The sequence below is a fragment of the Somniosus microcephalus genome, chromosome 12 (genome assembly GCF_052327205.1).
Source record: "Somniosus microcephalus isolate GS21.2 chromosome 12, FLI_Smic_1.0, whole genome shotgun sequence".
Lineage (NCBI taxonomy): Eukaryota > Metazoa > Chordata > Chondrichthyes > Squaliformes > Somniosidae > Somniosus > Somniosus microcephalus.
This window is the reverse complement of record NC_140998.1, coordinates 202,951,505-202,967,495: the sequence shown is the minus strand read 5'-3', so window position 1 is coordinate 202,967,495 and position 15,991 is coordinate 202,951,505. Positions and strand designations below refer to the sequence as shown.

The window sequence follows — 15,991 nt, the reverse complement described above, 5'->3', positions numbered from 1 at the left end:
CCCTCATTGGATGATGGGCAATCATTAGTAAAAGAAAGAAAGACTTGCATTTCTATAGCGCCTTTCACGACCTCAGGATGTCCCAAGGCGCTTTACAGCCAATGAAGTACTTTTTTTTTGAAGTGTGGTCACTGTTGTAATGTAGGAAACGCAGCAGTCAATCTGCGCTCAGCAAGCTCCCACAAACAGCAGTGTGATATTGACCAAATAATCTGTTTTTGTGATGTTGATTGAGGGATAAATATTTTGCCCCAGGACACCAGGGATAAGTCCCCTGCTCTTCTTGCAATAGTGGCCACGGGATCTTTTACATCCACCTGAGAGAGCAGACGGGGCCTCGGTTTAACCTCTCCTCTGAAAGACGGCACCTCCGACAGTGCAGCGCTCCCTCAGTACTGCCAGCCTAGGTTTCTGTGCTCAAGTCTCTGGGGTGGGACTTGAACCCACAACCTTCTGACCCAGAGGCGAGAGTGCTACCCACTGAGCCACAGATGACGCTATCTACTTCTGTAGATATACCTTTAGAAATAGGTATTCATACGGCCAATGTTCTGTCAAAATAGAACAGTAATCCCTGCACTATTAAACTTTGTCATCGAATTTAGAAACATAGAAAAATAGGAGCAGGAGTCGGCCATTCGGCCCTTCGAGCCTGCTCCGCCATTCAATATGATCATGGCTGATCCTCTATCTCAATACCATATTCCCGCTCTTTCCCCATACCCCTTGATGCCTTTTGTGTCTAGAAATCTATCTCCTTCTTAAATATATTCAGTGACTTGGCCTCCACAGCCTTCTGTGGTAGAGAATTCCACAGGTTCACCACCGTCTGAGTGAAGAAATTTCTCCTCATCTCAGTCCTAAATGTCCTACCCCGTATCCTGAGACTGTGACCCCCTCATTCTAGACCCCCCCCAGCCAGGGGAAACATCCTCTCTGCATCCAGTCTGTCTAGCCCGGTCAGAATTTTATACGTGTCAATGAGATCCCCTCTCATTCTTATAAACTCTAGTGAATACAGGCCTAGTCAACCCAATTTCTCCTCATACGACACTCCTGGCATCCCAGGAATCAGTCTGGCGAACCTTCGCTGCACGCCCTCTATGGCAAGTATATCCTTTCTTAGGTAAGGAGACCAAAACTGCACACAGTACTCCAGGTGTGGTCTCACCAAGGCGCTGTACAACTGTAGTAAGGCATCCTTGCTCCTGTACTCAAATCCTCTTGCAATGAAGGCCAACATACCATTTGCCTTCCTAACTGCTTGCTGCACCTGCATGTTTGCTTTCAGTGACTGGTGTACAAGGACACCCAGATCCCTCTGTACATCAACATTTCCCAATCTATCACAGTCATGAATCTTATCATTCATGAAGAAATGACTCATGAAGTAACACTGGGCGGCCAGCTGGTGGCACTGTCCAAGAAGTATAAGTACTCGGGCGCGGGCCCAGTTTGCTCAGGATGTTTCTGTAACCAGGAACTAGTGATGTAACTAGAATCTCATGGTTGTGAAACAGTTGATTAAAGCCTTGTTTTATACTCAAACCAAGTGCTCAGTAGTCTTTTTACATCAATCACCATTTAAGTAATTTCATTATTAGACAATTCACTTTTAATACAAATGATCTGAATTATCAAAACAGGTATTCCATCATTTATATTGTTTCTCTTACAGATACATCTTTTATTTCTGGGTGTCATGCTGCAATGACGGTTCTTCGGAGGACATTTGTGACAACCAGGAAACTGGGTAAGGGGTCCTCCCTGCGTAAAACAAAGGTGTTCTGTCTGTGAAACTAGGGTTAGGTAACACTGCAAGCTGAGCATCCATGCAAAGAGATTATGCCACCCGTCAATATGACACTGGCAATGTAAATCTTGAGCTGCGGCATGACCTGACGTTTTGCGGAACACCTCCGTCAGTCCGTAAGGGTGACCCCGAGCTTCTGGTCGCCTGTCACTTTAATTCTCCGCTTGACTCCAACTCTGACCTCTCTGTCCTTGGCCAATTACATTGTTCCAATGAAGCTCAACGTAAGCTCGGGGAACAGCACCTCATCTTTCGATTGGGCACTTTACAGCCTTCTGGGCTCAACATTGAGTTCAACAATTTCAAACTATAACCCCTGCCTCCATTTTTAATGCTGTCTGATTTTGTCATTCCAATTTGCAACGTTTTATCTTTCCTGCCTTTTACATAAGCACAGTATGTTCCTCCAATTCCTTCCTCCCCTCCTAACCAGCCTCCCCCCCCAACTCCCCCCCGCCCCCCCTGTCTCGGCACCTGCTTAATATCGGTTACATCTCCAGCATTTTCCAGTTCTGATCAAGGGCCCCAGACCTGAAACGTTAACTCTGTTTCTCTCTCCACGGATGCTGCCTGGCCTGCTGAGTATTTCCAGCATTTCCTGTTGTTATTTCTTGGAGGGGATACTGTTTTACTGCTTGTGTTTGGTGCCACAGGTAGATTCTCAGCTTGCCGTCCAGGGCAAAACGGGCGACAGATCCTGTGAGGAAAAAACGTTGTGGATGCCTGTTCCCAGTTAGGCAGCAGCACTCTCTCCTTAACAAGCCAGTTAAGAACATATAAGAACATAAGAAATAGGAGCAGGAGTCGGCCATTTGGCCCCTCGAGCCTACTGTGCCATTTAATGAGATCATGGCTGATCTGATCTTGGGATCAGCTCCATTTCCCTGCCCGCTCCCCATAACCCTTCACTCCCTTATTGTTCAAAAATCTGTCTATCTCCACCTTAAATGTATTTAATGACCCAGCCTCCACGGCTCTCTGGGGCAAAGAATTCCAAAGATTCACGACCCTCTGAGAGAAGAAATTCCTCCTCATCTCCGTTTTAAAAGGGCGACCCTTTATTCTGAAACTACGCCCCCGAGTTCTAAATTTCCCCACGAGGGGAAACATCCTCTCTGCATCTACCCTGTCGAGCCCCCTCAGTAACTTACATGTTTCAATAAGATCCCCTCTCATTCTTCTAAACTCCAATGAGTATCGGCCCAACCTGCTCAATCTTTCTTCATAAGGCAACCACTTCATCTCAGGAATCAACCTCGTGAACCTTCTCTGAACTGCCTCCAATGCAAGTATATCCTTCCTTAAATAAGGAGACCAAAACTCTACGCAGTACTCCAGGTGTGGTCTCACCAATACCCTGTACAGTTGTAGCAAGACTTCCCTGCTTTTAAATCCCTGCGATGTAAATGCACCTTCAGTGTAAATGCGAGGTTATCCACTTTGGTGGCAAAAACAGGAAGGCAGATTATTATCTGAATGGCAATAGATTGGGAGAAGAGGAACTGCAAAGAGACCTGGGTGTCCTTGTGCACCAGTCGCTGAAGGTAAGTATGCAGGTGCAGCAGGCGGTTAAGAAGGCAAATGGTATGTTGGCCTTCGTAGCGAGAGGGTTCGAGTACAAAAACAAGGATGTCTTGCGGCAGTTGTACAGGGCCTTGGTGAGACCACACCTTCAGTATTGTGTGCAGTTTTGGTCGCCTTATCTGAGGAAGGATGTTCTTGCCATGGAGGGAGTGCAGCAAAGATTCACCAGACTGATACCTGGGATGGCAGGAATGACGTATGAGGAGAGATTGGGTCGATTGGGCTTATACTCGCTGGAGTTTAGAAGAATGAGAGGGGATCTCATTGAAACTTATAAAATTCAACAGGACTGGACAGACTGGATGCAGGAAGGATGTTCCCGATGGCTGGGGAGTCCAGAACCAGGGGTCACAGTCTAAGGATAAGGAGTAAGCCATTTAGGACAGAAATGAGGAGGAATTTCTTCACCCAGAGAGTGGTGAACCTGTGGAATTCTCTACCACAGAAGGCAGTTGAGGCCAATTCATTAAATATATTCAAGAAGGAGTTAGATATATTTCTTAAGGCTAAAGGGATCAAGGGGTATGGAGAGAAGGCAGGGACAGGGTACTGAATTTGGATGATCAGCCATGATCTCATTGAATGGCGGAGCAGGCTCGAGGGGCCGAATGGCCTACTCCTGCTCCTATCTTCTATGTTTCTATGTTTCTACGTGTGAAGATTGTGCATAATATGTGTTTTTTTTGGCCCAAGCCTCATGGTTTGAAGTAAAAACTGAAAATGCTGCAAATACTCAGCAGGTCAGGCAGCATCCATGGAGAGCGAAACAGAGTTAACGTTTCAGGTCTGTGACCCTTCGTCAGAACTGGAAAAGGCTAGAGATGTAACAGGTTTTAAGCGAGTACAGAGGCAGGGAAAGGGGGGAGAGGAGGAAAGAACAAAAGGGATTGACTGTGATAGGGTGGAAGGCAGGAGAGAATAACAACACCAACAACTTGTATTTATATAGCACCTTTAATGTAGTAAAACGTCCCAAGGCGATGCACGGGAGTATTTTAAGACAAAAAATTTGACACCAATCCACATAAGGATAAATTAGGGCAGGTGACCAAAAGCTTGGTCAAAGAGGTAGGTTTTAAGGAGCGTTTTAAAGGAGGAAAGAAAGGTAGCGAGGCGGACAGGTTTAGGCAGGGAATTCCAGAGCTTGGGGCCCAGTCAACAGAAGGCACGGCCACCAAAGGTTGAGTGATTATAATCAGGGACCCTCAAGAGGGCAGAATTAGAGGAGCGTAGATATCTTTTTTTTAATTCATTGATGGGATGTGGGCTTCACTGGCTAGGCCTGCATTTAGTGCCCATCCCTAATTGCCCTTGAGAAGATGGTGGTGAACCGCCTTCTTGAACCGCTGCAGTCCATATGGTGTAGGTACACCCACAATGCTGTTAGGAAGGGAGTTCCAGGATTTTGGCCCAGCAACAGTGAAGGAACGGCGATACAGGTCCAAGTCAGGATGGTGTGTGGCTTGGAGGGGAACTTGTAGGTGGTGATGTTCCCATGCGTCTGCTGCCCTTGTCCTTCTAAGTGGTAGAGGTCGCGGGTTTGGAAGGTGCTGTTGAAGGAGCTTTGGCGAGTTGCTGCAGTGCATCTTGTAGATGGTCCACACTGCAGCCACAGTGCGCCGGTGGTGCAGGGAGTGAATGTTGAAGGTGGTGGATGGAGTGCCAATCAAGCGGGCTGCTTTATCCTGAATGGTGTCGAGCTTCTTGAGTGTTGTTGGAGCTGCACTCATCCAGGCAAGTGGAGAGTATTCCATCATACTCCTGACTTGTGCCTTGTAGATGGTGGAAATGCTTTGGGGAGTCAGGAGGTGAGACACTCGCTGCAGAATTCCCAGCCTCTGGCCTGCTCTTGTAGCCACAGTATTTATATGGCTGGTCCAGTTCAGTTTCTGATCAATGGTAACCCCCAGGATGTTGATAGTGGGGGATTCAGCGATGCTAATGCCATTGAATGTTAAGGGGAGATGGTTCGAGTCTCGCTTGTTGGAGATGGTCATTGCCTGGCACTTGTGTGGTGCGAATGTTACTTGCCACTTGTCAGCCCAAGTCTGAATGTTGTCCAGGTCTTGCTGGATATGGACACGGACTGCGTCAGTATCTGACGAGTCTCGAATGGTGCTGAACAGTGTGCAATCATCAGTGAACATCCCCACTTCTGACCTTATGATGGAGGGAAGGTCATTGATGCAACAACTGAAGATGGTTGGGCCTAGGACACTGCCCTGAGGAACTCCTGCAGTGATGTCATGTGATTGAGATGAATGACCTCCAACAACCACAGCCAACTTCCTTTGTGCTAGGTATGATTCCAACCAATGGAGAGTTTTCCCCTTGATTCCCATTGACTTCAGTTTTGCTAGGGCTCCTTGATGCCACACTCGATCAAATGCTGCCTTGATGTCAAGGGCAGTCACTCTCACCTCAGCTCTTGAGTTCAGCTCTTTTGTCCATGTTTGGACCAAGGCTGTAATGAGGTCAGGAGCTGAGTGGCCCTGGCGGAACCCAAACTGGGTGTCAGTTAGCAGGTTATTGCTGAGTAAGTGCCGCTTGATAGCACTGTCGACGACACCTTCCATCACTTTGCTGATGATTGAGAGTAGACTGATGGGACGGTAATTGTCCGGGTCGGATTTGTCCTGCTTTTTGTAGACAGGACATACTTGGGCAATTTTCCACATTGCCAGGTAGATGCCAGTGTTGTAGCTGTACTGGAACAGCTTGGCTAGGGGTGCAGCTAGTTCTGGGGGGTTGTGGGGCTGAAGGAGATTACAGAGATTACAGAGATAGGAAGTGTCGAGGTCACGGAGGGATTTAAAAACAAGGCTGAGAATTTTGAAATCGAGGCGCTGCTTAACTGGGAGCCAATGTAGGTCAGCAAGCACAAGGGATATGGGCGAACGGGACTCGGTGCAAGTTAGAACACGAGCAGCCAAGTTTTAGATGACCTCAAGTTTACATAGGGTGGAATGTGGGAGGCCAGCCAGGAGTGCATTGGAATAGTCAAGTCTAGAGGTAACAAATAAATGACAATAGGGATGATGGTGCGAGGCGAAAGGAGATGGTAATGGGACAAGTTAAGATACAAAAGACGGGTCTAGAGGTGTAACTGGAAGTATCAGAAGCGTCAGCAACAGCTGACATCCAAAAAAATGGGGGCAGAGGTTATGATCTGAAATTGTTGAACTCGATGTTGAGTCCGGAAGGCTGCAAAGTGCCGAATCGAAAGATGAGGTGCTGTACCTCGAGCTTACGTTGCGCTTCACTGGAACAGTGTAAGAGGCCGAGGACAGAGACGTCAGGGTGGGAGTGGAGCGGAGAATTAAAGTGACAGGTGACCGGAAGCTCGGGGTCACGCTTGCGGTTTGATATGAAGTGTGAGCCTCTCATAATTGAAGCGCTAAGCTCCTCTCCTCCATGCCAGTGTTGACTTGATGTCTGGTTCTTTGTGACTATTGTGCTCTTAGCACACTCAAGTTTCTATTGTAGAATCATAGACGTTTACGGCACAGAAGGAGGCCATTCGGCCATTCAGCCAAAAAAGAGCTAGCCAGCCTAATCCCACTTTCCAGCTCTCGGTCCGTAGCCCTGTAGGTTACGGCACTTCAAGGGCATATCCAAGTACTTTTTAAATGTGATGAGGGTCTCTGCCTCTCCCACCCTTTCAGGCAGTGAGTTCCAGACCCCCACCACCCTCTGGGTGAAATGAGTTCTCCTCAACTCCCCTGTAATCCTTCAACCAATTACTTTCAATCTCTGCCCCCTGGTTATTGACCTCTCTGCTAGGGGAAATAGGTCCTTCCTATCCACTCTATCTAGGCCCCTCATCATTTTATACACCTCAATTAAATCTCCCCTCAGCCTCCTCTGTTCCAAAGAAAATAACCCCAGCCTATCCAATCTTTCCTCATAGCTAAATTTCCCCAGTCCTGGCAACACCCTCGTAAATCTCCTCCGAACCCTCTCCAGTGCAATCACATCCTTCCTGTAATGTGGTGACCAGAACTGTACGCAGTACTCTAGCTGCGGCCTAACTAGTGTTTTACAGTCTCATTAGTTTTGTTTATTTTCATGTGCTCTGGTGTTGCAAGTCACATTTCCCATATTTTAGACTGCTGGTGTTTGTTTCACGACCCCACCCACCGAAACAATGTTTCCTTTATATTCCGACTTCCTTGTGAATTTGCTCCCATTGCCACATCACTACTCTATCTGCAATTGTATTTTGGCCTTGAATGTAACCTTTTGAATCTGTCTCTATCCGTCCCAGTCACTCCATCGCCCCCCCTCCCCCCGCCTTGAACTTCCTGTTCAAATTCTCCTCCAGTTCTTTCTAGGTCTTTCCTTTCTGCTGTGTAGCACTTTTTAGTCTTTCACTCTGTGCCCCAAAAGTTAGTTAAACAAAGTCTCGGGCTTCCTTGTCCACTTCTGCCCATCTCATGTACGTGTTACCTTAAAGTAAGGAAATTGCCTGGGATACAAGAGAATTCAACATAAGAACATAAGAAATAGGAGCAGGAGTCGGCCATTCGGCCCCTCGAGCCTGCTCTGCCATTCAATAAGATCATGGCTGATCTTCTACCTCATCTCCACTTTCCTGCACTATCCCCATATCCCTTGATTCCCTTAATACAGTATTCAAAAATCTATCGATCTCTGTCTTGAATATACTCAGTGACTGAGCCTCCACAGCCCTCTGGGGTAGAGAATTCCAAAGATTCATCACCCTCTGAGTGAAGAAATTTCTCCTCATCTCAGTCCTAAATGGCCGACCCCTTATTCTGAGGCTGTGACCCCTGGTTCTAGACTCCCCAGCCAGGGGAAACATCCTCCCTGCATCTATCCTGTCAAGCCCTGTAAGAATATTGTATGTTTAAATGAGATCACCTTCCATTCTTCTAAACTCCAAAAAATATAGGCCTAGTCTTTCAATCTCTCCTCATAGGACAATCCCCCCATCCCAGGAACCATTCTGGTGAACCTTCGCTGCACTCCCTCTATGGCAAGTATATCCTTCCTCAGGTAAGGAGACCAATACTGTCCACAATACTCCAGGTGTGGTCTCACCAGGGCCCTATATAATTGCAGTAAGACGTCTTTACTCTTACACTCAAATCCTCTTGTAATAAAGGCCAACATACCATTCGCTTTCCTAATTTCTTGCTGTACCTGCATGTTAACTTTTAGTGATTCGTGTACAAGGACACCCAGGTCCCTCTGAACACCAACATTTCCCAATCGCTCACCATTTGAAAAATACTCTGCTTTTCTATTTTTCCTACCAAAGTGGATAACTTCACATTTCTCCGCATTATATTCCATTTGCCATGTTCTTGCCCACTCACTTAGCCTGTCTATATCCCCTTGAAGACTCCTTGCAGCCTCCTCACAACTTACATTCCCAGCCAGCTTTGTATCATCAGCAAACTTGGATATATTACATTTGGTCCCCTCACCCAAGTCATTGAGGTACAGGAAACTCTTTGGTATCCGGGACCGGCGTTGTAGTGTCCATGTGTAGATAAAGACACTGAAGACAGGAGTTGGTTCATAGGTATTTACTAAGCAAGTCTGGGGGGGCTTTCTAAAGGATATACACAATACACAGGCTTATATAGCCCAAGTGGCAATTACCGGCATTACGCACACCTGGGGCTCTTAAAGGCACATACACCATAATTGCTCTTAAAGGCACATACACCACAATTCCTCCCCTTCTAGCTAACCAGTACATCATATTTTAAGTAATTATTAATTACATGTTATATGCAAAATAATATACATTGCTGTATTAATTAATTATAAGTTAGTCTCTCAGGAGGCTTCCTGACTCGGTCCGGATAACGCCTCGGGGGTGTAGTAGTTTCTGGTGGTGTAGTAGGTTCTTCTGGCAAGGCTGATTCTGCTTGAAGGCCAGTGTCGGGTTCATCGGGCTCCAGTATCACCGGATCGGAGGTAGATATGGGTATCTCTACTTCATCGTTAGATGTATAGAGTGGTGGTGTAGGTTGTCCCTTTTCGGATGACTTGATGATTTGGTCAGCATGGCGCCTTATTATGCTGTCTCCGATGTCCACGGTATACATCAGTGGTCCTAATCGTGTGCAGATAGTTCCAGGCTGCCATTTCTCGGTACGGTAGTCCCGGGCCAAAACCGGTTGGCCTATCTGGAAGGCCCTAGTTGGCCTTTCATTCATGCCCTGAAACTGCCGGTTCTCCACGTCCCTTTGGATGTTGGGCTTGACCAAATCCAGCCGGCATCTTAGGTTTCTATTGTAGAACATCATGGCGGGAGTTTGGTTAGTAACCATATGCGTTGCATTCCTATATGCAAATAAGAAGTTATCCACCTTATGCTGAAGTTTTATGTCTTCATTACCCATGGCCTTGATGGCCTTCTTGAAGGTCTGGACAAACCTTTCAGCCAATCCATTGGTGGCGGGATGGTATGGGGCGGACGGGTAGTGCTTTACCCCATTGTTCTTTAAGAACTTTCTGAATTCTTCGGACACAAATTGCGGTCCATTATCAGAACATATCTGTTCCGGCAGCCCATTCCTGGCAAATATGGTCCTTAATACTGTGATGGTTTTTTCCGTGGTGGTGGAGGACATCTTTATTACCTCCGGCCACTTGGAGTGTGCATCAACTGCGATTAAGAACATTGAGTCCATAAATGGACCAGCAAAGTCGATGTGCACCCTTTGCCAGGGAGATGAGGGCCACTCCCATGGATGTAGAGGGGCCTGTGGCGGAGCATTTTGGACCTCCTGGCATCCTAGGCAGCTCTTGGTCATGTCTTCGATGTCTCCATCGATACCTGGCCACCATACAAACGCCCTAGCTCGGTTCTTCATTTTCACTCCACCCAGATGCCCCTCGTGAAGCTCCTTTAGCACTTTATCCTGGAGTTTGGGTGGAATCACCACTCTGGATCCACACATCAAGGTTCCTCGGCACACTGACAGCTGTTCTCTTCTTTGCGAGAATGCTGGCAACAGTGGTTCGCCATGTGCTGGCCATCCCTTCACTGTTAAATCGTAGACCCGTGAGAGAGTAGGATCATTTCTTGTCTCCCTTTCAATGGCAGAATTTGTCACCGGTAGACATTCCACTATGGTAGAGTGGAATATCTCTACTGGGTCTACTGTAGGTGCCTCTTCTATCATTGGCAACGGTAGGCGCGATAAACCGTCAGCATTCCCATGCTGTTTTGACCCTTTGTATTCAATGTTGTATTGGTGTGCCCCTAGAAAAAGGGACCACCTCTGTAGTCTTTGTGCCGTCATAATGGGGACACCTTTTTTAGGGTTGAATATGGAGATGAGGGGTTGATGGTCAGTCAGCAAGGTAAATTTTTGTCCGTGTAGGTAATGGTTGAATTTCTTCACTCCCCATACCAGGCTGAGTGCTTCCCTGTCTATCTGGGCATAGTTACGCTCAGCTGAGTTCAATGAGCGTGACGCAAAAGCTATCGGCCGTTCCGAGCCATCAGGGAATCTATGGGACAATACCGCTCCTATGCCGTAAGGGGATGCATCGCACGCCAGTCTGATTGGTAGTGATGGGTTGTAATGAGCCAAAACTTTCTCGGATGTGATTAAGTCTTTACATTTATGGAAGGCACGTTTACAGTCTTCGTTCCATTTCCAAATTACTCCTGTCTGTAGAAGATCATTAAGAGGGTGTAGAATAGTTGATAAGTTCGGTAAAAATTTATGATAGTAATTTATTAATCCCAGGAATGACCTTAATTGTGAAACATTTTCAGGTGCTGGGGCTTTTATAACTGCTTCAATTTTTTCAGGTAACTTATGCAACCCTTCCTTATTAATTATGTGGTCACAATATGATATCTGATTTTGGAAAAATTCGCACTTGGGGCGATTTGCTCGTAGGCCCCGTTCTTTCAGCCTAGTGAGCACCTGCTCCAAATTGGCAAGGTGCTCGTTGTCGTTTTCTCCTGTTATAAGGATGTCGTCTAGGTAGCATTGAGTCCCTGGAATCCCTTGCAGGACTTGCTCCATAGCTCTTTGCCAGATAGCTGGAGCTGATGCTATTCCAAAAACCAGTCGATTGTACTGGTACAGGCCTTTGTGTGTGTTTATTGTGAGATACTTTTTAGAGGTCTCCTCAACCTCCATCTGTAGATATGCCTGTGCCAAGTCAATTTTTGTGAAACGTTTCCCTCCGTATAGTGAGGCGAAAATATCTTCTATCCTCGGAAGAGGATACTGTACCGTGTGAAGGACCGGGTTTACAGTCACCTTAAAGTCCCCACAGATGCGAATTTTTTTCTGTTCCTCAGAGTTATTTTTCAATGTTTTTTTCATGACTGGAACGATGGGTGTTGCCCATTCGCTCCAATCTATTTTGGATAATACGCCTGCCTTTTCCAAATTCTCCAGCTCTGCCTCGACTGCCGGACGTATTGCGTATGGCACCGGTCTTGCCTTAAAAAATTTTGGAATTGCTGTACCTTCCACTTTTATTGAGGCGGTGATGCCTTTCAAGGTTCCTAGTTTCTCTTGAAACACTTCTTTGGCGTTGGCCAAGATGTCTTTTAATCGTTCAGGTATGATGTCATCATTGTTTTTTTCCTTACTGGTCACCGTCAGTGCCTGAATGGAGTGCCAGTCTAAACGTATCTTCCTTATCCATTCACGTCCCAACAACGGTGGACCACCATCTTGTAGAATGTATAAATACAACTTTTGTATTTCTTTGCCGTTGTATACCACAGGCACCCTTATTTTTCCTTTGGGGTAGACTTTCTGCCCCGTATATGTTTTTAAGATAATGGATGTGTCTTTTAGAGGTATATGCGAAAATAGCCTCTCGTAATCTCGTCGATTTATTACGGTTAGAGCTGATCCTGTATCTACCTCCATTTTAACTGGGGACCCTGCTATTGTGAGGGTAACCCAAATGGTTTGGTAATCCTCTTTGGCAAGTACATTATGTAATTTGAGACAGCTTAGTCTCTTGTTTTCGGAGTCGCTATCGCTATTCTGGTCTTCGGAGCTATTGTCCGTCATCATTTGTACCTTCCTGTACTTTTCCTTATTGATTTTTTGTTTTCTGTCAGTGGATTTATTTTGTCCAGATTGGCATACCCGTGCAATGTGTCCAATCTTACCACATTGCCTGCATGCTTTGCTCTTGAACCAGCAGTCCCTCTGGTTATGGGTGGATCTGCCGCAGCGACAACAGCTTCCGAACTCCTGTGTCATTTTATGGGTGCCGAAGTCCTGTGTCTCTTGTTGTATCTCTGCAGCTCCTTTTGCTGCTGCTTCGTATGATACAGCCATACTGAAAGCTTTGTCCAATGTTAAATCTTTTTCAGAAAGCAGTCTTTTTTGTGTTCCTTCACTTAAGAGACCGCAAACAAACTTGTCTCGAAGATAATCCGATAGTCCTGCTCCGAATTGGCAGTACTTTGATAGCTTTCTTAATTCGGTTAGGTAATCAGCGTTACATTCATTCTTGTGTTGATTTCTCTTGAAGAACTTGAATCGTTCCGCTATCAGCAGCGGTGTTGGGTTTAAATGCTCCTGCAGGGTATCAACAATTTCTTTAAAAGTCTTGTCCTTTGGTTTGGCTGGAGTGATTAAATTTCGTAACAGCCCGTATGTCTTCGCGCCCATTAAGTTCAGAAGTACTGAAGCTTTTTTTTCATCTGCTATTCCATTTGCAGTGCAATAAACCTCTACTCTTTCCACGTATGTGGTCCAATCTTCTATTTCGCCATCAAAAGCCTCAATATTACCAGATTTAGGCATTTCAGAAAAGATATGGCGCTTCCCGCGCTTTTTTTTTTCTCTGTAGCAACGATATGGCGCTTCCCGCGCTTTCCCGCCGCTGCTACCAATAACAACGCTGTTTTACTGTGGTTTCCGTTTATTCACTGTTGGAGACTCGTTCCCGACGGAGGTCTAAACGCTGACCTGCTTGCCGCGCCGGCCGTCTCTCGAGTGCACCCTCCCAGTCCGTTATTGCTTGCCTCCGATTTCGCTGCCCGTCTCAGCTGTAGAGCCCGCCGCTGGAGCTCCAGCCTGACGCCCAGGAAGGATTAGCGCAGTACCTGTCACCAGCTTGGCCAGCTGGTGAAACCACAGTTTCTCTTACTTCCTTGAGTCTTCTGGACGCTGGAGGAATCGATGTCCTTGAGGTGCTGCCGAATTGCAGGTATGTCCATTTCCTCTTCGTCGCCACTGTAGTGTCCGTGTGTAGATAAAGACACTGAAGACAGGAGTTGGTTCATTGGTATTTACTAAGCAAGTCTGGGGGGGGTTTCTAAAGGATATACACAATACACAGGCTTATATAGCCCAAGTGGCAATTACCGGCATTACGCACACCTGGGGCTCTTAAAGGCACATACACCATAATTGCTCTTAAAGGCACATACACCACAGGCGTGGTGCCGGTTTATCAAAAAGTCCGGATTACTAAGAGGTACAGTTAAAAGGTACGAGAGCTCCGTACACAGCAACAACTCCAGGCTTCCCTGTTGCTTAGCAACATGTGCAGGAACTCCGGCAACAGGCCAAGCGTCCCTGTTGCTCAGCAACAAGTGCACGAACCCCAGTTACACAGCCACAGATCCAGGAACGGCCACTAATATGAAGTAAAACTTACCTGAACCTACTCCTGAATTTTGCCGGTTAACAGAGATTTCCGATTACTTAGGTGCCAGTAAATCGAGAGTTTCCTGTAGATTGTGAACAGCTGAGGCCCAAGCACTGATCCTTGTGGTACCCCACTAGTTACAGCCTGCCAACCCGAAAATGACCCATTTATTCCTACTCCCTGTTCTCGGTCAGCTAACCAATTAGCAAGAGCCAGGGTAAAATGAACAGTTCATTACTGGATGTCACGCTCTGCAATATTAACATACTAGCTGAAGTGCCCGGCGGTGCCGAGGGATTTTTGAGGGCATGTTGTTGTTGGAAGAGAGAGAGAGAGCGACTGGGGGGAAGAGAGAGAGAGAGAGCAACTGGGGGGAAGAGAGAGAGAGAGAGTGAGCGACTGGGGGGCAGAGAGAGAGAGAGAGAGAGAGCGAGCGACTGGGGGGAAGAGAGAGAGAGAGAGCGAGCGACTGGGGGGAAGAGAGAGAGAGAGCGAGCGACTGGGGGGAAGAGAGAGAGAGAGCGAGCGACTGGGGGGAAGAGAGAGAGCGAGCGACTGGGGGGAAGAGAGAGAGCGCGCGACTGGGGGGAAGAGAGAGATCGAGCGACTGGGGGGGAAGAGAGAGAGCGAGCGACTGGGGGGAAGAGAGAGAGTGAGCGACTGGGGGGAAGAGAGAGAGCGCGCGACTGGGGGGAAGAGAGAGATCGAGCGACTGGGGGGAAGAGAGAGAGCGAGCGACTGGGGGGGAAGAGAGAGAGCGAGTGACTGGGGGGGAGGAGAGAGAGCGAGAGACTGGGGGGGAAGAGAGCGAGAGACTGGGGGGGAAGAGAGAGCGAGAGACTGGGGGGGAAGAGAGAGCGAGAGACTGTGGGGGAAGAGAGAGAGCGAGAGACTGGGGGGGAAGAGAGAGAGCAACTGGGGGGAGGGGGTGGGGGAGGAGGGGGTGGGGGGAGGGGGTGGGGGGAGGTGGTGGGGGAGGGGGTGGGGGAGGAGGGGGTGGGGGGAGGTGGTGGGGAGGGGGGAGGTGGGGGAGGGGAGGAGGAAGGGGAGGGGGAGGGAGGGAGGGGGAGAGAAAGAGGGGGAGGGGGAGAGAAAGAGGGGGGAGGGGGGAGAGAAAGAGGGGGGGAGAGAAGGGAGGGGAGGAGAGAGAGAGACAGAGGGAAGGAGAGAGAGAGGGCGAGTGGCCCGCGGCCGCAAATGGAGCCAAGCCCCGGGAACGGGCGTGAGCCGGCTTGAGGCTGTGAGAGACTGCCAGACCCAGTTGCTGGGGCAACCCTTCCCCCCCTTCCGAGCCCCCGCCCCGCGCCCCGTTCTCCCGAGCACCACTTCCCGAGAGCCCCGCCCCCCACCCCCCGCCCGAGCCGCCTTCAAGACCGCCGTGCGGGGAAGAGAGTGAGACACCGCATCTCACCTGCTGCCTTCCCGCACTCTGTGCCTTGGGCTTCTGTGTGTCGCCTGCTCCGCGCGCACCCTGTGCCTGTCCCGTGCCCCTCACGGCCGACGCCGTTGCTCCGGGTAACGTGACGGGGGAGACTTGGGGGGGTGAGGGGGGGGAGGAGCTTGCCAGAAGCCGTGGGACAATTACCTAGCTCGGGCGTGGCTGGGCAGGAGAGGCCCAGGCTTCTTCAAGGCCTTACAAAAACGGGGAAAGGTAGGAAAAAGAATCAGGTTAGAGAAAATATTTACAAATGAATTAACTTTTTTTTAAAACAATTTAATAAAAGCAATTTTTTTTGGTGGAAATGTAGATTTGAAAAGAAACACGCAGAAAGTGGGAAAAAGAAATGAACAGTTTGGAATCAAGATGGCGGCCACTCGCCTCGGTTCAGAATGATAAGGCCCGCCCACACACGCACCGATTGGTCAACCGTCAGGTCACTGAACTGTAGATTTGGTCAATCATCACGTCACTCAACTGTAGGATGGCCCGCCCGCACACACAATGAACCCGCCCCCACTCGATGC

General features: G+C 48.2%; 1 protein-coding gene across 1 annotated transcript in view; it reads left to right on the top strand.

The window, feature by feature from the left end:
• Nucleotides 1–15,991, top strand: part of LOC147109911 (uncharacterized) — a 78,033-nt gene that overhangs the window by 32,771 nt on the left and 29,271 nt on the right. The window contains exon 7 of the mRNA XM_086002422.1: nucleotides 1,679–1,753. Coding sequence (XP_085858548.1) covers nucleotides 1,679–1,753 — 75 coding nt within the window. The remainder of the gene's footprint in view (nucleotides 1–1,678; nucleotides 1,754–15,991) is intronic.